Source organism: Heptranchias perlo, chromosome 40 (assembly GCF_035084215.1).
Source record: "Heptranchias perlo isolate sHepPer1 chromosome 40, sHepPer1.hap1, whole genome shotgun sequence".
Lineage (NCBI taxonomy): Eukaryota > Metazoa > Chordata > Chondrichthyes > Hexanchiformes > Hexanchidae > Heptranchias > Heptranchias perlo.
The window spans coordinates 2,962,070-2,986,627 of record NC_090364.1 but is presented as its reverse complement, the minus strand read 5'-3'; the positions used below and the strand labels follow the sequence as shown (position 1 = coordinate 2,986,627).

Sequence of the window (24,558 nt, the reverse complement as noted above, 5' to 3'; positions counted from 1 at the left end):
TTTCGAGAATGTGCTTAACCTCTCGCTCCTGGGCACTTTGCCCAGCAACAGAGATGAACAATTGAGACTATTTCAGGCTGGCACCAGTGGGCCAAAAACCTTCTTCCATAAAAGGGCGAGTATTTGGGGTTCACACCCACAAATACCCAGCAGTGAGTTGAGTGTCTTAATTGGGATTAACTGTAGAACGGAGAGGGATTCGGTGAGACTCCAGGCAGGAGGTTCCAGTCTGAGATCGGTAGGACTGTAGGAGAATCTGGCTGCTGTTATGGCCAGTGACTGAAGCATCAAATGGATGTGAGGAAGGGGAATAGATTTAACACTTGAGAGGGGAGAGAACCAGGTGACACATTGGGATACACACACAGTCTTTCACTTCTGGGGCTCTAGGCTCAAATCCAGCAAAGTGTAATGGATTTAAATTGTCTTCTGCCTGTTGGCTTTGAGAGTTCAATGGGTTTGGGCAGACTTGATCCATTCCCTTGTGGGCTTGGGCCTGCAGTGCAAAACCAGCCCTAATTTAGCTGATTTGGACAGTTTCTCTGCTATAATCTGTGTGGCATTTTTATACATTTCCCACATTAAAAAGAAAAACAGGAAGACTTGCATTTATATAGCGCCTTTCACGACCTCAGGACGTCCCAAAGCGCTTTATAGCCAATGAAGTGCTTTTTCGAAGTATAGTCACTGTAGGAAACGCGGCAGCCAATTTGCGCACAGCAAGATCCCGCAAACAGCAATGTGGTAAATGATCAGATAATCTGTTTTAGTGATGTTGGCTGAGGGATAAATATTGGCCCAGGACACCGGGGAGAACTCCCCTGCTCTTCTTTGAAATAGCGCCCTGGGATTTTTTCCATCCACCTGAGAGGTCGGACGGTTTAACGCCTCATCCGAAAGGCGGCACCTCCGACAGTGCAGCACTCCCTCAGTGCAGGCGCTGGGAGTGTCAGCCTATGCAGATAAGGCCCAAGAGTTAAAATCTCCCGGGACTCACGCTGTCGATGTTCAGGTGGTCTGACCTCCCCCTCAGCCCCCGCCCTGAGTTAAAATCGCAGCATATAACTTGTCCAACAAAATAAAACAGTTTATGCAAAATACACAGAATAGTACACATTATAACTGGTAAAACAGCACAGCATGTACTGCGAACTATTTGTTACTCACTCTGCAAGAAGCATCCGTTCCCTGGTGTATGTTATACTTAGATTTTTTTTTTCATTTTGCATTGCACGGAAATTCTAAAAATAAAGAATTGCTGCCTGTTTCCCACAGCTTCACTGAGAGGGATTGGCGAGTCAGTCTGTTGTGGTGACATGAAGTTCTCATTGTTCTACCAGTGACATGCGCCAGCCCTGGAGTTTAATTGTCTCAAACAGAATCTTTCTTCATCCATCCCACTTGTCTCCACAGGAGAGAGCAGGTGCTCGTGTGATACAGGTTAGGTGTGTCTGCGCCCTGCCTCAGCTCATCTGATGATGAAACCCTCACCCGTGCCCTTTGTTACCTCCAGACTTGACTATTCCAATGTTCTCCTGGCCGGCCTCCCATCTTCCACCCTCTGTAAACTTGAGTTCATCCAAAACTCTGCTGCCCGTATCCTAACTCGCACCAAGTCCCGTTCTCCCATCACCCCCTGTGCTCGCTGACCTACATTGGCTCCCGGTCTGGGAACACCTCGATTTTGAAATTCTCGCCCTAGTTTTCAAATCCCTCCATGGCCCTCGCCCCTCCCTATCTCTATAACATTCTCCAGCCCTACAACCCTCCGAGATCTCTGCGCTCCTCCAATTCTGGCCTCTTGCGCATCCCCGATTTTCTTCGCTCCACCATTGGCGGCCGTGCCTTCAGCTGTCTAGGCCCTGAGCTCTGGAATTCCCTCCCTAAACCTCTCCGCCTCTCTCTCTCCTCCTTTAAGACGCTCCTTAAAACCTACCTCTTTGACCAAGCTTTTGGTCACCTGTCCTAATATCTCCTTATGTGGCTCGGTGTCAAATTTTATTTGATAATCACTTCCCGTGAAGCACCTTGGGACGTTTTACTACATTAAAGGCGCTATATAGATGCAAGTTGTTGTTGTCTGGGTGTACAGTTCCATTTCTCGTGTGACCGTAAAGACTCCCGTTTACCGGCTTGGCATAAGCTGAGTAATTTGTATCCCTGCTCATGTGACGGGGAGGTGGCACAGTCTGATCTGCTGGATGGCTGGGTACTCATCTCTCACCATCCTCTCCCCACTCCTGCAGATGGCAGACTGGCAGCAAGTAAACCATTACACAGCATAAAACAGAAACGATGAAAGGACTTGCATTTATATAGCGCCTTTCACGACCTCAAGACGTCCCAAAGCGCTTTACGACCAATGATGTACTTTTTGAAGTGTAGTCACTGTTGTAATGTGGGAAACGCGGCAGACAATTTGCGCATAGCAAGATCCCACAAACAGCAATGTGATAATGACCAGATAATCTGTTTTTACGTGGTGTTAATTGAGGGATAAACATTGGCCCAGGACACCGGGGAAACTCCCCTTCATTGTTTTTGCCACACGGAGTTCTCATTTTGTTCCTTTAATTACAAACTGAATGTTACTGCATGAGAGTCAGTCGGATATATTCCAACCCATGTTTTGTGACTGGCCACCTCCATATTTTGTGACAGACTCCGTCTACGCAGTGCTTCATGGAGTGAGAGCAAGTGGGCGTTAGAAGCATCTGAGTGAAGCAAATGATAAATTGAACATTGTACACATTATATTCGAGCTGCTTCTTATCGTCATGTCCTGTGTCATTTATCGAATATATTGCATATGCAACAAAAAACAAATGGCACCATCTCCTACTCCAGCTCATTCGGAGACGAGGCCCTTCAGTCTTCCATTCCTCCTCCAATTTAAGGTCGCCATCCAGGGGTTGCCAACCCTCCAGGATTGCCCCTGGAGTCTCCAGAAATTAAAGATTAATCTCCAGTTGCGAGCAAAACCCCGGGAGAAAAATCGTAGGGGAATTAAACAAAATTGTGCGTTTTTTTTTCATTTTCTTTGAGCACTTTTGTTTATTAGTTGTAGAAATATTGGAGATGAGCATACAAGGGCTATTTGACCGAGTGGAGTGGCCAGAGGCAGGAGGTCATGTGATGAAACCTCCAGGAATACGTCCCGCCAGAGTTGGCAGCTCCACACTGTCTTGAACCTTGGCTGATTCCCTTTCTCCCTGCGTCCCTCCCCCACCCCAGACCTTTGGATTCTCGGCTCTTTATTCAATTTTTTTTTGTTCTCTCCTCCTTTCCCAGGACCTTAAAGAGCTGAGGAAGTCCACGCCTCCCTCTGTCCTCTCTTCCTCCTACAACCCAGTCTTTTGAAAGAAGGAAGAAAGAAAGACTTGCATTTATATCATGCTTTTCCTGATCTCAGGACGTCCCAAAGCTCTTTACATTGAATGAAATGCTTTTGAAGTCTAGTCACTGTTGTGATGTAAGGAAAGGTGACAGCCAGTGTGCGCAGCAAGATCCCACAAACAGCAATAAGATATGTTTTAGACGTTGGTTGAGGGATAAATGTTGGTCAGAAGGCCAGGGAGCACACCCCTGCTCTTCCTCGAACAGTGGCCATGAGAGTACGGACAGGGGCCTCAGTTTAACGTCTCATCCGAAAGACGGCATCTCCGACAGTGCAGCACTCCCTCAGTACTGGCACTGGGAGTGGCCATCCGAGATCATGTGCTCAAGTCTCTGGAGTGGGACTCGAACACACAGTGCTTGTGACGCGAGGGCGAGAGAGCTGCCCAAGCTTGGCGTCACTTAATCTTCATTGAACTCATCCTCTCTCTTGAGTGTCTCGTGCACTCTCAGCCTCGGACTTTCAGTAAGAAAGTAAATGATATTTGTCGCCCCTGCGAGCAGCACGCGGCCGTGCGAGTTGATGCTGAGTTTTTAACGCCGAGTCTGTTATATTTCAGTCTGCCGCCCTCTCGCTGTGCGGAGACACATGGCCACCATGGAGTTGTTAAGCGACACCTCGGCAACCTGCAAATCTAATGAGTGAAATCTGTTGGCGCCTTCATCTCACTTCAGCTCATTTGCGACGATTCGAAATCAGCCCCATTCAGTCCCTGCCTCCCGGCAGCTTTTCAATTAGTGAGTCTTAATGGGGGGAAAGAAAGAAAATTTAAATTTCTGTCTGATTTTTGCTGCGGTGAATTAGAGCTAATTGATGTAAAACATGCCTTAAATACGGAAAAGCAAAGGAACACAAGGTGCCCTCCTGAAAAAACCCAGCGGAATAGCTTCGAGGCAATTTTGCTTTAAGCTTCTGTAATCTGTGCCTGTGCGATAGGGTCACAGAAGGTTCTCCAATCCTATTTCCCAGCGTTGCTCAGCCCCCAAGTAATTATTGCAGCTTGTAGAAAGAAAGAAAGAACTCCTAGTTATACAGTGCCTTTCATGACCTCACGATGTCCCAAAGTGCTTTACAGCCAATGAAGTACTTTTTTTGAAGTGGCGTCACTGTTGTAATGTGGGGAACGCAGCAATACCATAAAGAGAGGTAGATTCACATTCGTAAGGAACGTGTTGGCTGAGTAAATCGGTGATGGGTCGGTTTTGTTTGTGGATGAAAGGGTTAATTCTAATTCAGTGTGTTACGCGCTGGCCTTTCACCTCTGACCTCCAGCCTTGGCGGGTTCTACAGGAGCCTCATCTGTCTGCGAGCTGTGAAGGTGGAATAAATTCGACGGGTATTAATCCAGTTCCGAGTGCATGTGGGCACTCAGAGCAAAACTAATTGGCACTAAATTTGTATTCTCACTTACAGAGATTACAAGGTAGCTGGTGTGGAAAATGGAAAAAATGTCACAGTAACAGCATAAAACTCCCCTTATTTTTGAACTAAACTAGCAAATCTCATTTTGAGAGGACATAAGGGAAGTCAGTGTGGGAGGTGGGAAAATGGCACGATACTGCAGTCGGGAGCTTGCTTCTGTTGAGAAGGGGAGAGATAGTCTGCATTTACCTGTGTTATACCCAGACCTGGGTGTACTTGATGCTTGGCACTGGGTGCCTGAAATGGAAAGTGTCCCATTCCCCAGCGCTAACACCCCTCAAAATAAAACAGTCAATGCTCGAAATGGGCAGTAGATCTATCAGCATCTGTAAAGAGAAAAGACAGGTTAACATAACGGGTTTGAACAAAGAGTCTACAACAACTTGCATTTATATAGCGCCTTTAACATAGTAAAACGTCCCAAGGCGCTTCACAGAAGCATTATCAGACAAAATTTAACACCAAAGCCACATAAAGAGATATTAGGACAGGTGACCAAAAGCTTGGTCAAAGAGGTAGGTTTTAAGGAGGGTCTTAAAGGAGGGGAGAGAGGCGGAGAGGTTTAGGGATGGAATTCCAGAGCTTAGGGCTTAGAGACATTCATAGAATCACACAATCATAGAATAATACCACACAGAAGGAGGCCATCGTGCCTGTGCCGGCTCTTTGAAAGATCTATCCAATTAGTCCCACTCCCCCTGCTCTTTCCCCATAACCCTGCAAATTTTTCCCCTTCAAGTATTTATCCAATTCCCTTTTGAAAATTACTATTAAATCTGCTTCCACCGCCCTTTCAGGCAGTGAATTCCAAATTATAATAACTTACTGTGTAAAATTTTTTTCCTCCTATCCCCTCTGGATCTTTTGCCAATTACCTTAAATCTGTGTCCTCTGGTTACTGACCCTTCTGCCACTGGAAACAGTTTCTCCCTATTTATTCCAGCAAAACCGCAGTGTATTTCCAGCCTTTGCTGCTTTTTATTTCAGATTTTCCCTCACCTTGATGAGCTCAAAATTGGCGCGCGCGCACACACAAAGAAAATTAAACTTAGAGAGGGTTAAACCTCTCGGAGGACGAGTGAGCAAGTGCCAAACTAGTATCAAAGGACTTGTTGCAATTTGCGCTTGCAATTACTCATTCAAAGTGAAACAGCCAACATTTATTGTTCAGTTAATCAGCATTTTATGAGAATTTGATGAGCTTTTCAGGAGAGGAGAAAGCGATGTGGAGCACCAGATAATTTACTCTTGAGTGCTGGTGTATTTTGAGAGTCTCTCAGCTGCACTGGGAGGAGGGGGAGGTGATGGGGAGGGAGAAAAGTCCTGTAGTCAAGGAGGTTTTTAATAATGAACTAATTTTCAGTTGGAGAAGGAGCTTCTTAATTACATTTGAATAACAAAAACACACACACAAAAATAAATCTGATTGCATGAAAGGCTGTCAGCATCTGTTGGTTGTTTAATAAATGCATTTTGAAATCTGTGACAGGAATGTGGAATCTTTTTATCATTACAATGGGGGGATTAAAGCTTTACCTCTGACTGTGGCTGATACTATTTATAATGAGTTATGGTTCAGAACCAAATATTAACAGATGTGCAATTAAGGGACCGTCTTAAAGTGACACTTGCCTGGCATAAGGATCTCACTCATGATTTTATCCTTTTTTGGAAACGCTGCATCATTATTAAGACTTTTGCTTTTGTTCCCTCCTGGCTGTGAGGTGACAAACTGTGTTCAGTCGAGCTTCTTTTGCTAATGATTAAACCCATTGTTGACTGTGACAGGAAGACACAGAGCGCCAGAACGATACCGGGGCTTAGAGGGTTAAATTACGAGGCGAGGTCGCGTAAACTTGGCTTGTATTCTCTTGCGTTTAGAAGATTGAGGGGCAATCCGATCGAGGTGTTCAAAATGTTGAGAGGATTCGATAGGGTAGATATGGATGATTTGTTTCCTCTGGTGAGCGAATCAAGAACAAGGGGACATAATCTTAAAATTAGAGCCGGGCCGTTCAGGAGTGAAATCAGGGAGCACTTTTTCCACACAAAGGGGAGTGGAAATCTGGAACTCTCTCCCCCAAAAGGCTGTGGGTGCTGGGGGGCCAATTAGAGTTTTCAAGACTGAGATCGATAGATTTTTGTTGGGTGAGGGTAGCGAGGGATATGGAACAAAGGCAGGTAAATGGAGTTGAGGTACAGATCAGCCGTGATCTGATTGAATGGCGGAGCAGGCTCGAGGGGCTGAATGGCCTCCTCCTGTTCCTGTGCTCTGAAATGGGTTGTAGTCATGTTGCTTTGGGGAACAGACTCACTGTCATTTCAGTAAGAAAGAAAGAACTTGCATTTATATAGCACCCTTATCACGACCTCAGGGCATCTCAAAGATCTTGACAGCCAATGGATTACTTTTAAACTGCAGCCACTGCCATAATGTAGGGAAACACAACAACCAGATTGCACACAGCAAGATCCCACAAACAGCAATAAAATGAAGGTCACAGCGAAGACAGGTTAATTCAAGTGGTTAGGTGATGTCAAAGTTGGAGGTTGAAAGAGAAAAGTGAGGGAGGAGTTCCACAGTCTTGAGGTGCTGGCAAAGTGTGAGACAGAGTAGAAGATGGTGAGAGGAGTATTAATTTGACTGCAGCGTGGATCCAAGTGTATTTGGAATTTGGGACTGGGAGGAAAGTTCAAAGGAGCAATCACCATAAAAGATTGCGGGATGAGATAGGTTATGATGGACAAGGAGATCGGAGAGTTACTGTGAGGGAGGGACATTTAGAAGACCTTTTCGTGTAACCTGCACAGTTTGAGAAAGGGTCTCACATTCTCCCCAGAACCTCTACAGGCCGCCCACACTCTCCTAGCTATGAGAGTAGGATTTAGGTCTGACAGGCTTGGGCTTTGTGGAGATTTAAGAGGGAAAAACAAAGTGTTTGGTGCAAAAGAGCATTGTTACTGCAATCCTTGTGGGATATTGGGGATACCTCCCTGTGAGTGAAATCGACAGGAACCTACTTGTAACTTCAATGCTCGTGAAATAAAAATTGCATTTCACTGGGGTGGATTAATGTTTCATTTAGGACGCTGTGACAACAGCGTTAATGTGTCATAAATCATGGAAGAATGTACTAAATGATTATTGATCTATGGGAAGCACAGGCCTCCTCTTATAAGTGAGGGTTTGAGTTTAATGTTCTCACTTGCCATTTTAAGCAGAAGAATCAAGATTAAGTCTGTGAGCTGAGAGCAGGCCAATTCCTAACACAGTTGGGCAGCAATCTCACTCTTCCCTGTCTCTCTCACTCTTCCCTGTCTCTCTCACTCTTCCCTATCTCTCTCACTCTTCCCTATCTCTCTCACTCTTCCCTATCTCTCTCACTCTTCCCTGTCTCTCTCACTCTTCCCTGTCTCTCTCACTCTTCCCTATCTCTCTCACTCTTCCCTATCTCTCTCACTCTTCCCTGTCTCTCTCACTCTTCCCTATCTCTCTCACTCTTCCCTGTCTCTCTCACTCTTCCCTGTCTCTCTCACTCTTCCCTGTCTCTCTCACTCTTCCCTATCTCTCTCACTCTTCCCTATCTCTCTCGAGACAAGGCTCCTCTGTACAGGAATTGAAGGTAGACCACATCAGTAAACTAGTCACCTTTCCAAGTGACCGCCTTGAAAGTGACGGGTTTGGTGTGTCTATTCTTCCCGATGGGCGATAGACTTGAGACGAGAGAATTAGAAATCGTCTTTCCTTTTAAAAAGCACTCTCGACTATTCAGAAACTCCTAGGAAGTCTTAAGAATGGGATAAGTCCCGTTGTCCTATCCCTCAAGCACAAACCGAATGAAACTTGCTGACTGAGAGAAGCTGTCTCACTGGATCCTTTCTCTTCATTTCTTTCAGCCGGAGGAACTGACAAATGTCTTGGAGATTAGCAATATTGTATTTACCAGTATGTTTGCCCTGGAAATGATCCTCAAACTGACTGCACTTGGCTTCTTCAACTATTTGAGAAATGCCTATAATATTTTCGATGGTATCATTGTCATCATCAGGTAGGTGATGGGTTCGAAGATTAAAATGTTCTCATCGCTTGTCAAGGGGAGTGCGAGGCTGTTGATTCTTACTGTTATTTAGTTAAGAAAGAAAGAACTTGCATTTATATAGCGCCTTTCATGACCTCAGGCCGTCTCAAAGCACTTCACAGCCAATAAAGTACTTTTGAAGTGTTGTTACTGATGTAATGTAGGAAACATGGCAGCCAATTTATGCACAGCAAGATCCCACAAACAGCAATGTGATAAATGACCAAATCATCTGTTTTTTAGTGATGTTGTTTGAGGGATAAATATTGGCCAGGAAACTGGGGAGAACTCCCCTGAACTTTTTCTTCAAAATAACACCATGGGATCTTTTACATCCCCCTGAGAGGGCAGATAAGGCCTTGGTTTAATATCTCATCTGAAAGACAGTGCAGCACTCCCTCAGTACTGCACTGGGAGTGTCAGCCTGGATTTTGTGCTTAAATCTCTGGAGTGGGGAATTGAACTCATGGCCTTATGACTCAGAGGCAGGAGAGCAACACACTGAGCCACCACTGCCACAAGGGGAACATAAGAATTGGGGAGGGGGGGATTCCTGCTGTTATTTAGTTAAAAGCAAAATCGCAAACGTTCCCTCCACACCCCCCCACAACCCCCAGAGCGTAGGAACAAGAAACAGCCATTCAGCCCATCTAGCTCATCCTATCATTTAACACTTGGACTGCCAGCTGCTTCAGGAATTGTCTGTTTTCCACTTGTACTGTGGCACTAAAACGGTAATAAAAGTTTTCAAATATCAGCGGTAATCTTAATTGTGTGATATTAAAAAAGAAAAAATTTGCATTTATATAGCATCTTTCATATCCTAATATTTTATTAAGTCTAAAATAATAAATTAAACATTAAAAAGACAACTTTATGTAACTTAAAGAAGTTAAACACTTGTGTCTGCTCTCTCGTTCTTTTGTTGTACTATTCTCTCTCTCTACATTTCCTCTATTCTAACCCTTTCTTCATACTTTTTAAGTTTACGATCTTTGGCTTGTCTTCCTTCTGTCTCCCTGCTCTCACCGTTCACTTTGAGAACAGGAGCTAGTTTTTTTCCCATTGGATGAATGGCAGATTTGGAGGTTACATGGCCATATCATTGGTGCTTGTGACCAATTAATCGACTCCTCAATTTACAAGGCTCATGTGTTATCCACAGGACATTTGGTTGAGTCCGCACACTGGGGGCTGGAACCCAGATTCTGGGGGCAATGCGTGGATCTGACAGGATCAGTGTTCAGGTGTTTCTGCTTGTCCTGCCATACTTTCCTTGGAATGGTTCCAAGTTTGTGGATACCTGAGCTCCTGGTGATCAGAAGGTGCAGAACAGTGGATTGTAGACTCTCCGTTTTTCTTACAAAGAGCTGGCACAGGCTCGATGGGCCGAATGGCCTCCTTCTGTGCTGTAACGATTCTATGATTCTTGCCCTCTACCTGAAGACTGGAGATAGACTGGACCCACTGAGCTGAGGGATTAACTTCATATACTCAGTACTGTTTCAATGGCAACGCTGCACATTTGTTTTTATTAAATCAGCAAGAAGCCCATTGCCATATTTAAGAGTCTCCAAACAAACCCACACTGCCTGATACAGAGTACACACTCTCTTCCCGTTAGCACAGAGCCAAGTTTTAAGGACTCCTCACAAAGTGTGCACAGGGGTACTGCTGGATTTTAACTGAGTGTCTTACAAGTGCAGAGTGCTGGTAAGCTTCCTGCAACTTGTCCAGTTAGGACTATTCTGTCCATGAGACATTGGCTTGCAGAGTTACCTAGAGCTGATTGGAAGGAAACCCAGTTCTCAGTGACAGCTCTACCCACAGGGACCACCAGTGAACAGAATCGCTGCTCAACAGTTCCCTGGAACTGGCCCAGCTCAGCTTTCAGATCACTGGGTCTGCCACGGAGAGTTGGCGCAATTCCAATCTCCCCAACCTGGTGTCCCATCGTGTCCAAAACGAATTACATAGAATTTACAGCATAGAAATAGGCCATTCGGCCCAACTGGTCTATGCCGGTGTTTATGCTCCACACGAGCCTCCTCCCACCCTAATTCATCTCACCCTATCAGCATATCCTTCTATTCCTTTCTCCATCATGTGTTTATCTAGCTTCCCCTTAAATGCATCTATACTATTCACCTCAACTACTCCTTGTGGTAGTGAGTTTCACATTCTCGGGATAAAGAAGTTTCTCCTGAATTCCCTATTGGATTTATTAGTGACTATCTTATATTTATGGCCCCTAGTTTTGGATTCTTCCTGCAAGTAGAAATGTTTTCTCTACGTCTACCCTATCAAACCCCTTCATAATCTTAAAACCACTATCAGGTCACCCCTCTGCCTTCTCTTTTCTAGAGAAAAGAGCCCCAGCCTGATCAATCTTTCCTGGTAGTTACAACCTCTCAGTTCTGGTATCATCCTGGTAAATCTTTTTTGTACCTTCTCCAGTGCCTTTAAATCCTTTTTGTAATATGGAGACCAGAACTGTTCACAGTACTCCAAGTGTGATCTAAACACGGTTCTATACAAGTTTAACATAACTTCTCCGCTTTTCAATTCTGTCCCTCTAGAAATGAACCTCAATGCTTTGCTTGCATTTTTTATGGCCTTGTTAACTTGTGTTGCTACTTTTAATGATCCGCCCACCCCAAGAAGGAGAGAGCCACGGGTTGGTCACTGCCAACGTAAGTTGCTTAACAAAAAAACTACCGGTGAAGAAATAGTTTGTAGGGAGCAAACAGTATCCGGCTTGGAGTAATTTAGCAAAGTTGTTGATATTCATAAAACCGCTGGAGTTTCGCCCTTGCGTCATTCAATCAAATCGCTGCCTGTATCTCGCTGGAAGCAATCTATGATCCTTTTGTGTATTGATGCCTGAACGTTGGAAATAACTTAATCAATGAGCACATGGTGATGAGCACAGTCTGACTAGAACTCGACTGGAGATCCTTTATAAGAGAAGGAGGTGGCAACACACACACACACTCACACACACTGCTGCCCCATTTATATCACACACAACAACCCCTTCAAATCGAAACACTTACAACCAGTGAATGAATAAATAGAATTCCAGTTTTTTTATTGCATGGATTTTTGGGAGCTCGCATCCCGTGATTCCGTGCGTTTACAGTTAGGGCGACTGAACTGGGCAAATTCTGTTTTTGCTACAAAGGGATTTTCCAGGATTTTTTTAAAATCCGGATTTCTTTTAGATTTTGTTCATTTTGTTTTGTGAAAACCACAAACTGTTGGGCCTGGTTTAATAAAACTTGCATTTAGAAGGTGCTCCGTCACATTGGGACATCTGAAAATGGGTCACCTTGTAAATTTCTTTGACGTAATAAGATAGACTCGCACCCACACCCAATCACAGCTCAGAAAATTCTCCAAGCGGTTTAAATGCAACAAACTACTTTGAAGTATCTGGCCGCTACCCTGCTCTGGCAATGTCCCACAAACGGCAATGAGATGAGTGACCAGTTAATCTGTTCTTGGTGTTGTTGATGGAGGGAGGAATGTTGGCCAGGATATCGGGAGGACTCCCCTGCCCTTCTTGACAACTTTTAATGTTTGCTTGAACTACCAAAACGGGTGGACAGGGCCTCATTTTAGCGACTCGTCTGCAGGGCAGTAGCTCTATTAATCTTGGCTGACAGCACTCTATCTCTCTTTACAAGAGTAGAAACATTATCATTTAATTTAAGGCACTGTGTATTATTCTGCTGCTAATATGGAGCTGTGACCTTTTAAGGCCAATAGGTCCAATTACTGTGAATAGGCATATCTTGAGGTCAGTTAGAGATTAACTTTTTTCTGTAACTTCTTCCCAAAAAACAGCAAAAATGAACTGGCTTTTTTTAAAGAAAGAAAGACTTGCATTTATATAGCGCCTTTCACGACCTCAGGACATCCCAAAGTGCTTTACAGCCAATGAAGTACTTTGGAAGTGTAGTCACTGTTGTAATGTAGGGAAACATAGCAGCCAATTTGCACACAGCAAGATCCCACAAACACCAATGTGATAATGACCAGATAATCTGTTTTTAGTGATGTTGGTTGAGGGATAAATATTGGCCAGGACATCGGGGAGAACTCCCCTGCTTTTTTTCGAAATAGTGCCATGGGATCTTTTACCTGCTGAGAGGGCAGACAGGGCCACGGTTTAATGTCTCTTCCAAAAAACAGCACCTCTGACAGTGCAGCACTGGGAATGTCGGCCTGGATTTTGTGCTCAAGTCTGGAGTGAGACTTGAACCCACGACCTGACTCCGAGGCAGGAGAGAGACCCACTGAGCCACGGCTAACACCTGATTCTTTTGTACCTGTAACAAAAAGTTTGACCTCTGGAGTGTAACGTTCTCAGATGTATATAAACGGTTATATGTTTTTTTTAATATGCTTTTCTGGCGCAGTGTCTGTGAGATCGTTGGTCAGTCCGACGGGGGCCTCTCGGTCTTGCGGACGTTTCGTCTCCTGCGGGTGCTGAAGTTGGTGAGGTTCATGCCAGCGCTGCGCCGGCAGCTGGTGGTTCTGATGAAGACAATGGATAACGTGGCCACCTTCTGTATGCTGCTGATGCTCTTCATTTTCATTTTCAGGTAGGTCAGAGTGAAGCATCGTAAGAGCAACGTAAGGTCAACTTAAGTCATGGCTCAATGCTTAGCTCGGACAAACGTCCAACTTCCCCGGCACCAAAATGGTTTTCTTTTCTCACCCTCTCCCGAAGGTGCTGCCTCATGGTGGGCATGTCACCCATGCCACTGGCACCCATCCAGTACCGTGCCCAAGGAGCCGCTGTGAAACCCTAGACAGTGAGTGCCTGCAGGCTGTTTGACCATGAAAGGCATCACAGCAAGTCTCACTGGGGTAGAAAATCGTCTTAAGTGGCGGCGCCAAACGGGCGTCATCGATCGTCCGCCTGTGATACGTCCTGCTCGATATTTAATTCTATTACGAACATACAACATGCAACAACATACGTCAACAACAACTTGCATTTATAAAGTGCCTTTAACATAGTACATAACATAAGAAATAGGAGCAGGAGTAGGCCATTCGGCCCTTCGAGCCTGCTCCACACAAACAATGACGGACAGGAGAAGACTCTCTGGTCCATCCAGCCCGTCCCACACAACCTCGTGTATCACAATACACACCCTCCCCATCCCACCCGAAACCATGTGATCTCCTGGGAGAGGCGAAAAACCAGATAAAACCCCAGGCCAGTCTGGGGTCAGTGGGACTGAATATCGTGCGGGGAACTTAACGAGCGGCCAATTTAATTCCGCCCGTTTTGCTCTCCTGCCCCAAGGTAGATTCCTACCCTCCTGCTTTCTCACCTGGCATCTGCAGGAGTCCCTGGATTGCGATCAGGAATGGCGGACGCCCCTTACGCAGCAGCGCAGAATTCAACCTGACTGTGGTCAGACTGCTCGCTACAGGCTGGGGACGAAACCACCGAGTTTCCTGATCCGCACAGCCCGACACCACACTGGGAATTCACGGACCAAGCCGATTGCCGCTGCAACTGGGGAACGTTTCCCGCACATTCTGATCACCTAAAAACCTAACGCAGGTGCAGCCCTTGAGTTAGCAAGAAGGCATTGAGCTCCACGGTGAAGAACGTAGCTTAGAGCATCTGTGTCCCATTCCTTTGAAAGGACATGATAAAGTGTAGGGCCTGCCTCTTGTATGGTTTGCGTAGCCATGATTCTTTGCAACTCCCAGGAGAAGACGTGGCCACGTGAGGGGATGGTGAAGGGGGTGAGGAGGGGAGGGAGTGTTTCGTCACGATGCTCCCGCCATCATGATGTGGGGCAGGCTTGATGGACCTGCTGGTATTTTCCTGCCCGTAAATTTCATATGTTCGTATGATGGAATTCAGGTTGTAACGTCATCACATGCATCATTTCATCACATCCGCAATTTGCGGTTTCATCACTAAAACGATGCGGGGGTATTAATGCTCTCCGCATATCACCTCAAGAAAAGAAAAGTGTTGGCCAAACATTTTTCATGGAGACAGTATCCCTTTAAAATTTCGGCTCCTGCAGACGGAAGCTCAAACCTGAGCAGGTATTTTCCACGTTTTTGTAAGCCGTACACTTCCTCCCTCCTGTTCAGATTTCCCACCTTCGCTCCCTCTTCCTGCTGGGTCGCAAGTCATCGCCGTGCCGACGCTCGCTGATGAGATAACGGGCAGGAAGTATTTTCTGAAGGGTCTCACATCCTTCACCCCCACCCCCTCCCACAGTGGAACAATCCACTCTTTCAATCCACTTCATTCATTGGCCAAGCTTATGACAGGTGACGTCTTCCCAGTGAGGACATGTGAAACTAAACATTGACTGAAGCCTGGGATTCGATCGCAAAAGAAAAAACTTTCATTTATATAGCACCTTTTATGACCTCAGGATGTCCCAAAGCGCTTTACAACCAATGAAGTACTTTTTTGAAGTGTAGTCACTGTTGTAATGTAGGAAGCGCAGCAGCCAATTTGCGCACAGCAAGATCCCACAAACAGCAATGTGATAATGACCAGACATCCTGTTTTAGTGATTTTGGTTGAGGGATAAATATTGGCCAGGACACCGGAGAGAACTGTCTGCTCTTCTTTGAAATAGTGGCCATGGGACCTTTTACGTCCACCTGAGAGGGCAGACGGGACCTCAGTTTAATGTCTCGTCCAAAAAACGGCGCTTCCAACAGTGCAGCACTCCCTCAGTACTGGCACTGGGAGTGTCAGCCTGGATTATGAGCTCAAGTCTCTGGAATGGGGACTTGAACCCATGACCTTGTGATTCAGAGACCTTAAGAAAAATCTGTTTGTTTATAATTTCTTCTCCCAATTTGGACCTTATTTCCTGTCCCTCCATAGATTGTCCTGTGTGGTCGACTATTCGTTAGCTGAGGGACTGGTCAGCCTGATCCCAGATCTCTGGAGATGTGAGGGAGGGGAAGGTCCCTTAGCTCTTCAGGTTTCTCCCGGTTTCCTGGGCTGGCTGAAGGGAATTCCAAAAAAAGCAACCAGTTTTTTTTTTGCGCCCCTGCTCTCTGACCTTTCTATCCCAGTGCTGTGCACCATCGCACCATCGGTCAGCCTTGGCCTGTCCTTGCGGCCCCTCTCTGACCTTGCAATTCGGCCAGGTTGCCATGACGACACCGTTGAGCTCAGCACAAGGGCTTACAGGACGTTCCTGTCAGTGCAGAGCAATGTCAAAGTGTCTAATTGGGAAACATAACTGCACATTAGCATCGTGTAAGATTCAGCTTTGCGGCGTAATTGGATATGAAGATTTAAAAATAAAAGTAAATCACTCTGCCCATCTGCACACTTTGGGGAACGATAAGTTAGCTGTTTTAATTTAACTGAATGTAGGAGAGCAGATGGGGTGACTCTAATCTCCAAAGTGTTTAATGGCAGTTAAATGGTTGGATTTCTTGTTAAAATGAGCTCTAAACCCCACTTCCTCTATTCCAAAGCATCCTGGGAATGCACATCTTCGGTTGTAAATTCAGCCTGAAGACCGATGGCGGAGACACAGTCCCCGATAGGAAGAACTTTGACTCCCTTCTCTGGGCAATCGTCACTGTTTTTCAGGTTAGTGCGACGTGTGCACGGGCGTGTAAGTGTGGGAAATTTGAAGAACATTTAGTGAACAAGCTAGCAGGACAAAACCGCAGTGCCAGCCTGCATTTCTGTAGCGTAAGGGAAGGGGAGGAAGTGAAAACAGAGAGGGTTGGATGGGGGGGGAGGCAGGGGGAGGCAAGATGAGTTTTGAGGAGATTTTTGATAGCAGGGAGAGAGGGAACAAGTCAGAGAGCTCCCAAGAGCAGGGGATTAATGAATGCTCTGGCAGCCACCAATGGTGAAACAGAGAGAGCGATCGACAAAGAAAGAATTAAAGAATTTGCATTTATATAGCGCCTGTCATAACCTCAGGACGTCCCAAAACGCTTTACAACCAATGGAGTGCTTTTGAAGTGTAGTCACTGTTGCAATGTAGGAAATGCAGCAGACAATTTGTGCACAGCAAGATCCCACAAACAAAGCAACGTGATGTTGGTTGAGGGATAAATATTAGCCTAGGACACCGGGGAGAACTACCCTGCCTTTCCTCGAATAGTGCTGTGGGATCTTCCATATCCACCTGAGAGGGCAGACGGGGCCTCAGTTTAATGTCTCATCTGAAAGACGACACCTCCGACAGTGCAGCACTCCCTCAGTACCGCACTGGGAGTGTCAGCCTGGATTATCTGCTCAAGTCTCTAGATTTGAACTTGAACCCATGACCTATTGATTCAGAGCGCAAGAGTGTGACCCACTGAGCCACGACTGATAAGGAGATGCTTCTATCGGGCTAGTGTGATCCAGGGAGTCAAGTGTTAAATTTTTCAGCCAGGAGGCTGCACCGTACCCAGCTGCCCAAGGGGGAGCTCAACAGGAGTTTAGGACGAACATCTACGGGATTTGCACGGACCTGGCCCTGGGCTTATGAAGGAGAGATTGACATTCTCCCTAGGACCAGCCTTCATTTAAGAGCTGATTGAAAGAAACTCTCTGACATTAAAAGCTTTTATATCATTCCTGGATAAGGAAGGAATGGAGAGAGATGGCGAGGAAGGGTTGACCTATCAAAAAGGGATAGGTCTGATGGGCCATTGGGCCCTGTCTGTTGCTTGAAATCTCTGTGTTCCTTTCTGAAAAACAATATGGCCAGCAAGTATAACAAACGGATGATTTGAAGATGTTCAGTTGCTCATATTTCAGATTGTGTGACAGTTCCATTTGCCGTTAAGTGCGATTGATTAACTTTGCATCTTTTGTTGAATGATTTTGAAATGTATGAGTTGCCAATCCTGAGTGCAATGAAACAACAAACAACAACAACAATTTGCATTTATATAGCGCCTTTAACGTAGTGAAACGTCCCAAGGTGCTTCACAGGAGGTTAATCAGATAAAATTTGAGATCGAGCCACTTTAAGGAGATATTAGGACAGGTTAGGGCTAGGGTTAAGCTTAGTCAAAGAGGTAGGTTTTAAGGAGCGACTTAAAGGAGGAGAGAGAGGCGGAGAGGTTGAGGGTGGGAATTCCAGAGCTTAGGGCCCAGGCAGCTGAAGGCACGGCCGCCAATAGTGGGGTGATAAAAATCGGGGACGTGCAGGAGGCCGGAATTGGAGGAGCGCAGAGATCTCGGAGGATTTTGGGCTGGAGGAGGTTACAGAGATAGGGAGGGGGCGAGGCCATGAAGGGATTTGTAAACAAGGCGTTGCCGGACCGGGAGCCAATGTAGGTCAGCGAGCAGGTGCGTGGAATAAAAAGATGTCGTGAGGACAAAAGTGAGGCTTTGGCATGTTTACCCCCCCGCAGATCCTGACTCAGGAGGACTGGAATGTGGTGCTTTATAACGGGATGGCCTCTACCTCACCCTGGGCTGCTTTGTACTTTGTGGCCCTGATGACGTTTGGTAACTACGTGCTCTTCAACCTCCTGGTCGCCATCTTGGTGGAGGGCTTCCAGGCAGAGGTGAGTACCCACAATCCTTTTGCTTGCCTACCATCGTGTGGACGCTCAAAAAAGTTAAGAACGCCCTGGTTGAGCTCGCACTCTGACCTTTCACCTTTGGGCCCTGGGATTGAGTCCACAAGTCTCCTCTCTCTGCTGGTTGTACCCGTCCTGTATGAAATAAACCTCTGCCCTCTTCCCCCAGTTCCCATTGGGTGCAGGCATAAAACGGCCCAAGTTGGACATTAAATGGGCAAAGTCGCTCGGAGAGGTCACAAGGCCTGGTGCGGGATATAGAAATATGTCCCGCTGGTGCTGCAAGAGGATGCCTTACTCTGGTTGAAGCCGAACCACATTGCTGGGGCAGTGTAGAGGGAGCTTCACACTGCACCGAACCATTGTATACTTCGCTTCACATTCTATGGTTGATATTTTAAACGAGCGAACCAAGATGGCGAGTGTCGCTGTGTGAGCCCACCCTCAACCTCAGATCACAGGCCTAACTTCCTTCCGTTTCACTATCCTGCCAGGGAGACGCTAACAAGTCAGACTCAGAGGAAGAACGAACTTCAACCAACTTCGAAGACTATGAAAAGATTAAAGAAATGCATTATTTATCAGGTAACAAAACAAGCTGCACCCTTAATAAAAACAGAGCGAGTGTTTTTCTCTGGTGATTGAGGTGTTCAAAATCATGAGGGGTTTTGATAGAGTAAATAAGGAGAAACTGTTTCCAGTGGCAGGAGGGTCGGTCACCAGAGGACACAGATTTAAGATAATTGGCAAAAGAGCCAGAGCGGGAGATGAGGAGAATTTTTTTTACGCAGCGAGTTGTTCTGATCTGGAATGCGCTGCCTGAAAGGGCGGTGGAAGCAGATTCAATAATAACTTTCAAAAGGGAATTGGATAAATACTTGAAGGGGAAAAATTTGCAGGACTATGGGGAAAGAGCAGGGGAGTGGGACTAATTGGAGAGCTCTTTCAAAGAGCCAGCACAGGCACGATGGGCCGAATGGCCTCCTCCTGTGCTGTAAGATTCTATGAAAATAACTGGGCCCAGATTAGGCTCTGAGACGTTCTAATTTGTATGGTTTAATACTACTCAGTCTTTGCCTTTAAACTACTGGGTCAAGAGAGCAATAGGACTGGTATACATCTTCCTGGTTTCGAACTGGTACATGTGATGAAAGAAAATCCTTGGGCAGTGTTTAGCTGTTGTTTTAATCTGTTTCTTTGCCGAATTCCTTGCAGAGTTGAAAGCCTGTTCGATCGCTATGACTCCCAACGGGCACCTAGAACTGTCTCCTCAGAACCAATCAATAGGGTCGGGGATCATGACCTCTTCGAGAAGTTCACTACAGCCGGAAAACCTCTACATCCCTGCTGGGTCACGGAAAAGCAGCGTAACCTCGCTGACTCGGGTAAACTTTGACCAGAAGTCTTTGGTAAGGACCTCAGTTAGCAGCTGTGTGCCAACCGACTCCAGAATACATTGTGCGGGGGTCAGTCAAGTGCGAGTAAGATTTGTGTGTGTGTTAAACAATCTCATACTGATCTCCACTGCATTGTCCTTGAGTAGAGTCGCCAACTCTGGCTGGACGTATTCCTGGATGTTTCTTCACATGACCTTCTGCCTCCAACCGCCCCGCCCTCACGCTCCTGCCATTGGTTGCCCGACATGTCCATCTTCATGGTGCCCCGCCTTCCCACGGCCAATTGGAGAGCAAACAGATGCTTTGTTACCCAATTGGATGATTCTTGACTGTCAGTCAAACAGCCTTTTCTCCCCCTCTCCAATATTTTTATAACTAATTAAAAGTGTTCAAAGAAAATGAAAAAACACGCAATTTTCTTTAATGTCCTGATGATTTTTCTCCCAGGTTTTTGCTCGCAGCAGTGCCCAGGAGATTAATCTTTAATTCCTGGAGACTCCAGGGCAATCCTGGAGGATTGGCAACCCCTACACTTGAGACCTTGAACAAAATCCCTCCTCCTTGGTGTGGAAGTTCACGGCAACTTTAGTATCTGTTCAGCTAAACCCCCTGCTGGACATAGTGAATCAAAGGCATTCTAGCATTAAGGGAATGTACTGCTATGGAATGCGCTCTGCAATTCCCCATTGTCTCAAAGCTGTTGTGATGTGCGAGACTGGACGATGTTGATGGCCCTTTCATTTGATACTCCACTTAATTAGTCCTAATCGACATTGTACATGACTTGTTCATCAGTGGGTGTTAGCTGTTTGTGAACCAAATCTAATATCATCGTAAATCATGATATAAGTTAAAAAAAACCCTTCCAGGCCAAACAGGTCAAAATATCAAAATATTACAGAGCTCCAGGTGCATATATTCTGGAGTCAGTGTTCGGTTTGACTGGGTTTCTGGTTATAATGAATGTGGGGGGGCTATTAAAACAACTCATTAACATTTACCATTGAAAGTACTAAACAGTAAGAGTGCTTATGACTTATGGTACTTATCGTTGAGGGTACTTACAACAGGGAGTGCTCTCTATTGATGGTGTTTACAGTCAGAATATTCATGCATAGTGTTAACTCCCCCTTAACACTGCTTCCTGCATTTAAGATATGATCGCAACATATGATACGAGAACGGTTAATCTTTCAATTAAATTCCGTTCTTGTCAGCTGACAGTATGAGAGCTGTGAGCCAGGATTTGTCTTAAAGAACTGTTCTGAAGGCGCAGTATGGAACATAAGAACGAAAGAAGTATGTACAGGAGTCGGCCATACATCCCCTCGAGCCTGCTCCGCCATTCAATCAGATCATGGCTGATCTTCGATCTCAACTCCACTTTCCCGCCTGATCCCCATATCCCTTAATTCCCTTAGTGTCCAAAAATCTATTGATCTCAGCCTTGAATATACTCAACGACTGAGCATCCACAGCCCTCTGGGGTAGAGAATTCCAAAGATTCACAATCCTCTGAGTGAAGAAATTTTTCCTCATCTCAGTGTTAAATGGCCGACCCCTTATCCTGCGACTATGCCCCCTAGTTCTAGACTCTCCAGACAGGGGAAACAACCTCTCAGCATCTACCCTGTCAAGCCCTCTAAGAATTTTATACGTTTCAATGAGATCACCTCTCATTCTTCTAAACTCCAGAGAGTATCGGCCCATTCTACTCAATCTCTCCTCATAGGACAACCCTCTCATCCCAGGAATTAATTCAGTGAACCTTCGTTGCACCCCCTCCATGGCAAGTATATCCTTCCTTAGGTAAGGAGTCCAAAACTGTACACAGTACTCCAGGTGTGGTCTCACCAGAGCCCTATATAATTGCAGCAAGACCTCCTTACTCTTATACTCCAACCCCCTTTGCAATAACGGTTAACATACCATTTGCCTTCCTAATTGCTTGCTGTACCTCCATGTTGACGTTCTGTGATTCGTGCACAAGGACCAGAACGGAACCACGATTGGTCTCAGTTTGATCCCTGGTTTGTGTTGAGTTACAGGGTAACAGTGGGGTCCATATAATTTGCCAAACAACAGGATCGGGCTCAACTGTGATGCATGTCACAGTCGAACAGCCTGTCAACAGTCACGTGAATAAAAAGTGTTTTGGGTGAGAGGGTCTTTATGTGGCACATTTCACATCCTCAGGACGTCCCAAGTGCTTCACAGCCAATGAAGTGCAGTCACGGGGTGGGGGGGGGGTCGATTTTAATTCTACCCACCCAGCAGTAACCAGAAACTAGAGGGTTACTAACCCGTTCGTAACTCGACCCTCTCATGACCATTGCCGATTGTAACCTGCAGGGTTCCAGGGGCAGGTGAATTTATGTAAATTGGAGTCCCATTAGGTTGAAAGGACCCCGATTGCATTTTAAGCCGGGGGCTTGAGCGGGGGGCTGCGTTATCTCCCTCTATAAGGTCAGCTCTCAACCACCTCATGGCTGAAGAGCCCAGATTTCTCCGGTCTCTCCCCCTAATACTAGTGGCCCGTCTCCTCGCTGTGGAGGTGAAGCTTTATTGATTTTAAATAGACAACCTCTTCAAGTCATGAATCAGATTAGAGATAAAAATGGATTTTTATTTTCAACATGTCTCCTGGTGTCTGGTTCCCCTCTTGGAAACACTCAGAGTCCAATTTAAAACCAGTCATGTGGTAACCATTAGACATTCTATTGTTTCCTCGAGTCCCACCCCAGAGACTTGAGCACATAATCCAGGCTGACTCTTCAGTGCCAGTACTGAGGGAGTGCTGCACTGTCGGAGGTGCCATCTTTCAGCTGTTAGACTGATTCCCAGTCTCCCTGTTCCAGTGGACATAAAAGATCCCATGGCACTATTTAAAGATGAGAAGAGAGTTCTTGCGGTGTCCTGCTCCAGAACTAGCTGCGCCTCTAGCCAAGCTGTTCCAGTACAGCTACAACACTGGCATCTACCCGACAATGTGGAAAATTGCCCAGGTATGTCCTGTCCACAAAAAGCAGGACAAATCCAATCCGGCCAATTACCCCCCCATCAGTCTACTCTCAATCATCAGCAAAGTGATGGAAGAACTTAAGAACATAAGACTCCCCAAAGCCTTTCCACCATCTACAAGGCACAAGTCAGGAGTGTGATGGAATACTCTCCACTTGCCTGGATGAGTGCAGCTCCAACAACACTCAAGAAACTCGACACCATCCAAGATAAAGCAGCCCGCTTGATTGGCACCCCATCCACCACCCTAAACATTCACTCCCTTCACCACCGGCGCACTGTGGCTGCAGTGTGCACCATCCACAGGATGCACTGCAGCAACTCGCCAAGGCTTCTTCGACAGCATCTCCCAAACCCGCGACCTCTACCACCTAGAAGGACAAGAGCAGCAGGTACATGGGAACAACACCACCTGCACGTTCCCCTCCAAGTCACACACCATCCCGACTTGGAAATATATCGCCGTTCCTTCATTGTCGCTGGGTCAAAATCCTGGAACTCCCTTCCTAACAGCACTGTGGGAGAACCGTCACCACACGGACTGCAGCGGTTCAAGAAGGCGGCTCACCACCATCTTCTCGAGGGCAATTAGGGATGGGCAATAAATGCTGGCCTTGCCAGCGACGCCCACATCCAGTGAACGAATAACAAAAAAATAGGAGCAGGAGTAGGCCAATCGGCCCCTCGAGCCTGCTCCGCCATTCAATAAGATCATGGCTGATCTGATCCTAACCTCAAATCTAAATTCATGTCCAATTTCCTGCCTGCTCCCCGTAACCCCTAATTCCCTTTACTTCTAGGAAACCGTCTATTTCTGTTTTAAATTTATTTAATGATGTAGCTTCCACAGCTTCCTGGGGCAGCAAATTCCACAGACCTACTACCCTCTGAGTGAAGAAGTTTCTCCTCATCTCAGTTTTGAAAGAGCAGCTGCTTATTGTAAGATTATGCCCCCTAGTTCTAGTTTCACCCATCCTTGGGAACATCCTTACCGCATCCACCCGATCAAGCCCCTTCACAATCTTATATGTTTCAATAAGATCGCCTCTCATTCTTCTGAACTCCAATTGAGTAGAGTCCCAATCTACTCAACCTCTCCTCATATGTCCACCCCCTCATCCCCGGGATTAACCGAATGAACCTTCTTTGTACTGCCTCGAGAGCAAGTATGTCTTTTCTTAAGTATGGAGACCAAAACTGTATGCAGTATTCCAGGTGTGGTCTCACCAATACCTTATATAACTGCAGCAATACCTCCCTGTTTTTATATTCTATCCCCCGAGCAATAAAAGCCAACATTCCGTTGGCCTTCTTGATCACCTGCTGCACCTGCATACTAACTTTTTGATTTTCTTGCACTAGGACCCCCAGATCCCTTTGTACTGCAGTACTTTCCAGTTTCTCGCCATTAAGATAATAACTTGCTCTCTGATTTTTCCTGCCAAAGTGCATAACCTCACATTTTCCAATATTTTCCAAAAAAGAAAAAGAAAGAACTTACCTTAATATAACACCTTGCACGACCTCTGGACGTCCCAAAGCGTTTTACAGTCAATGAAGTACTTTTTGAAGTGTAGTCACTGTTGTAATGTAGGAAATGCTGCAGCCAATTTGCGCACAGCAAGATCCCACAAACAGCAGTGTGATAATGACCGGATAATCTGTTTTTTAGCAATGTTGGTTGAGG

At 45.9% G+C, this 24,558-nt stretch overlaps 1 protein-coding gene across 1 annotated transcript in view; it reads left to right on the top strand.

Moving 5' to 3' along the window:
- The window catches only part of cacna1ia (calcium voltage-gated channel subunit alpha1 Ia), a 141,125-nt gene that overhangs the window by 43,761 nt on the left and 72,806 nt on the right, over positions 1–24,558 (top strand). Inside the window, exons 9-14 of the mRNA XM_067974165.1 lie at positions 8,717–8,868; positions 13,323–13,508; positions 16,393–16,510; positions 18,283–18,438; positions 18,948–19,038; positions 19,669–19,862. Of these exons, the coding sequence (XP_067830266.1) occupies positions 8,717–8,868; positions 13,323–13,508; positions 16,393–16,510; positions 18,283–18,438; positions 18,948–19,038; positions 19,669–19,862 (897 nt within the window). The remainder of the gene's footprint in view (positions 1–8,716; positions 8,869–13,322; positions 13,509–16,392; positions 16,511–18,282; positions 18,439–18,947; positions 19,039–19,668; positions 19,863–24,558) is intronic.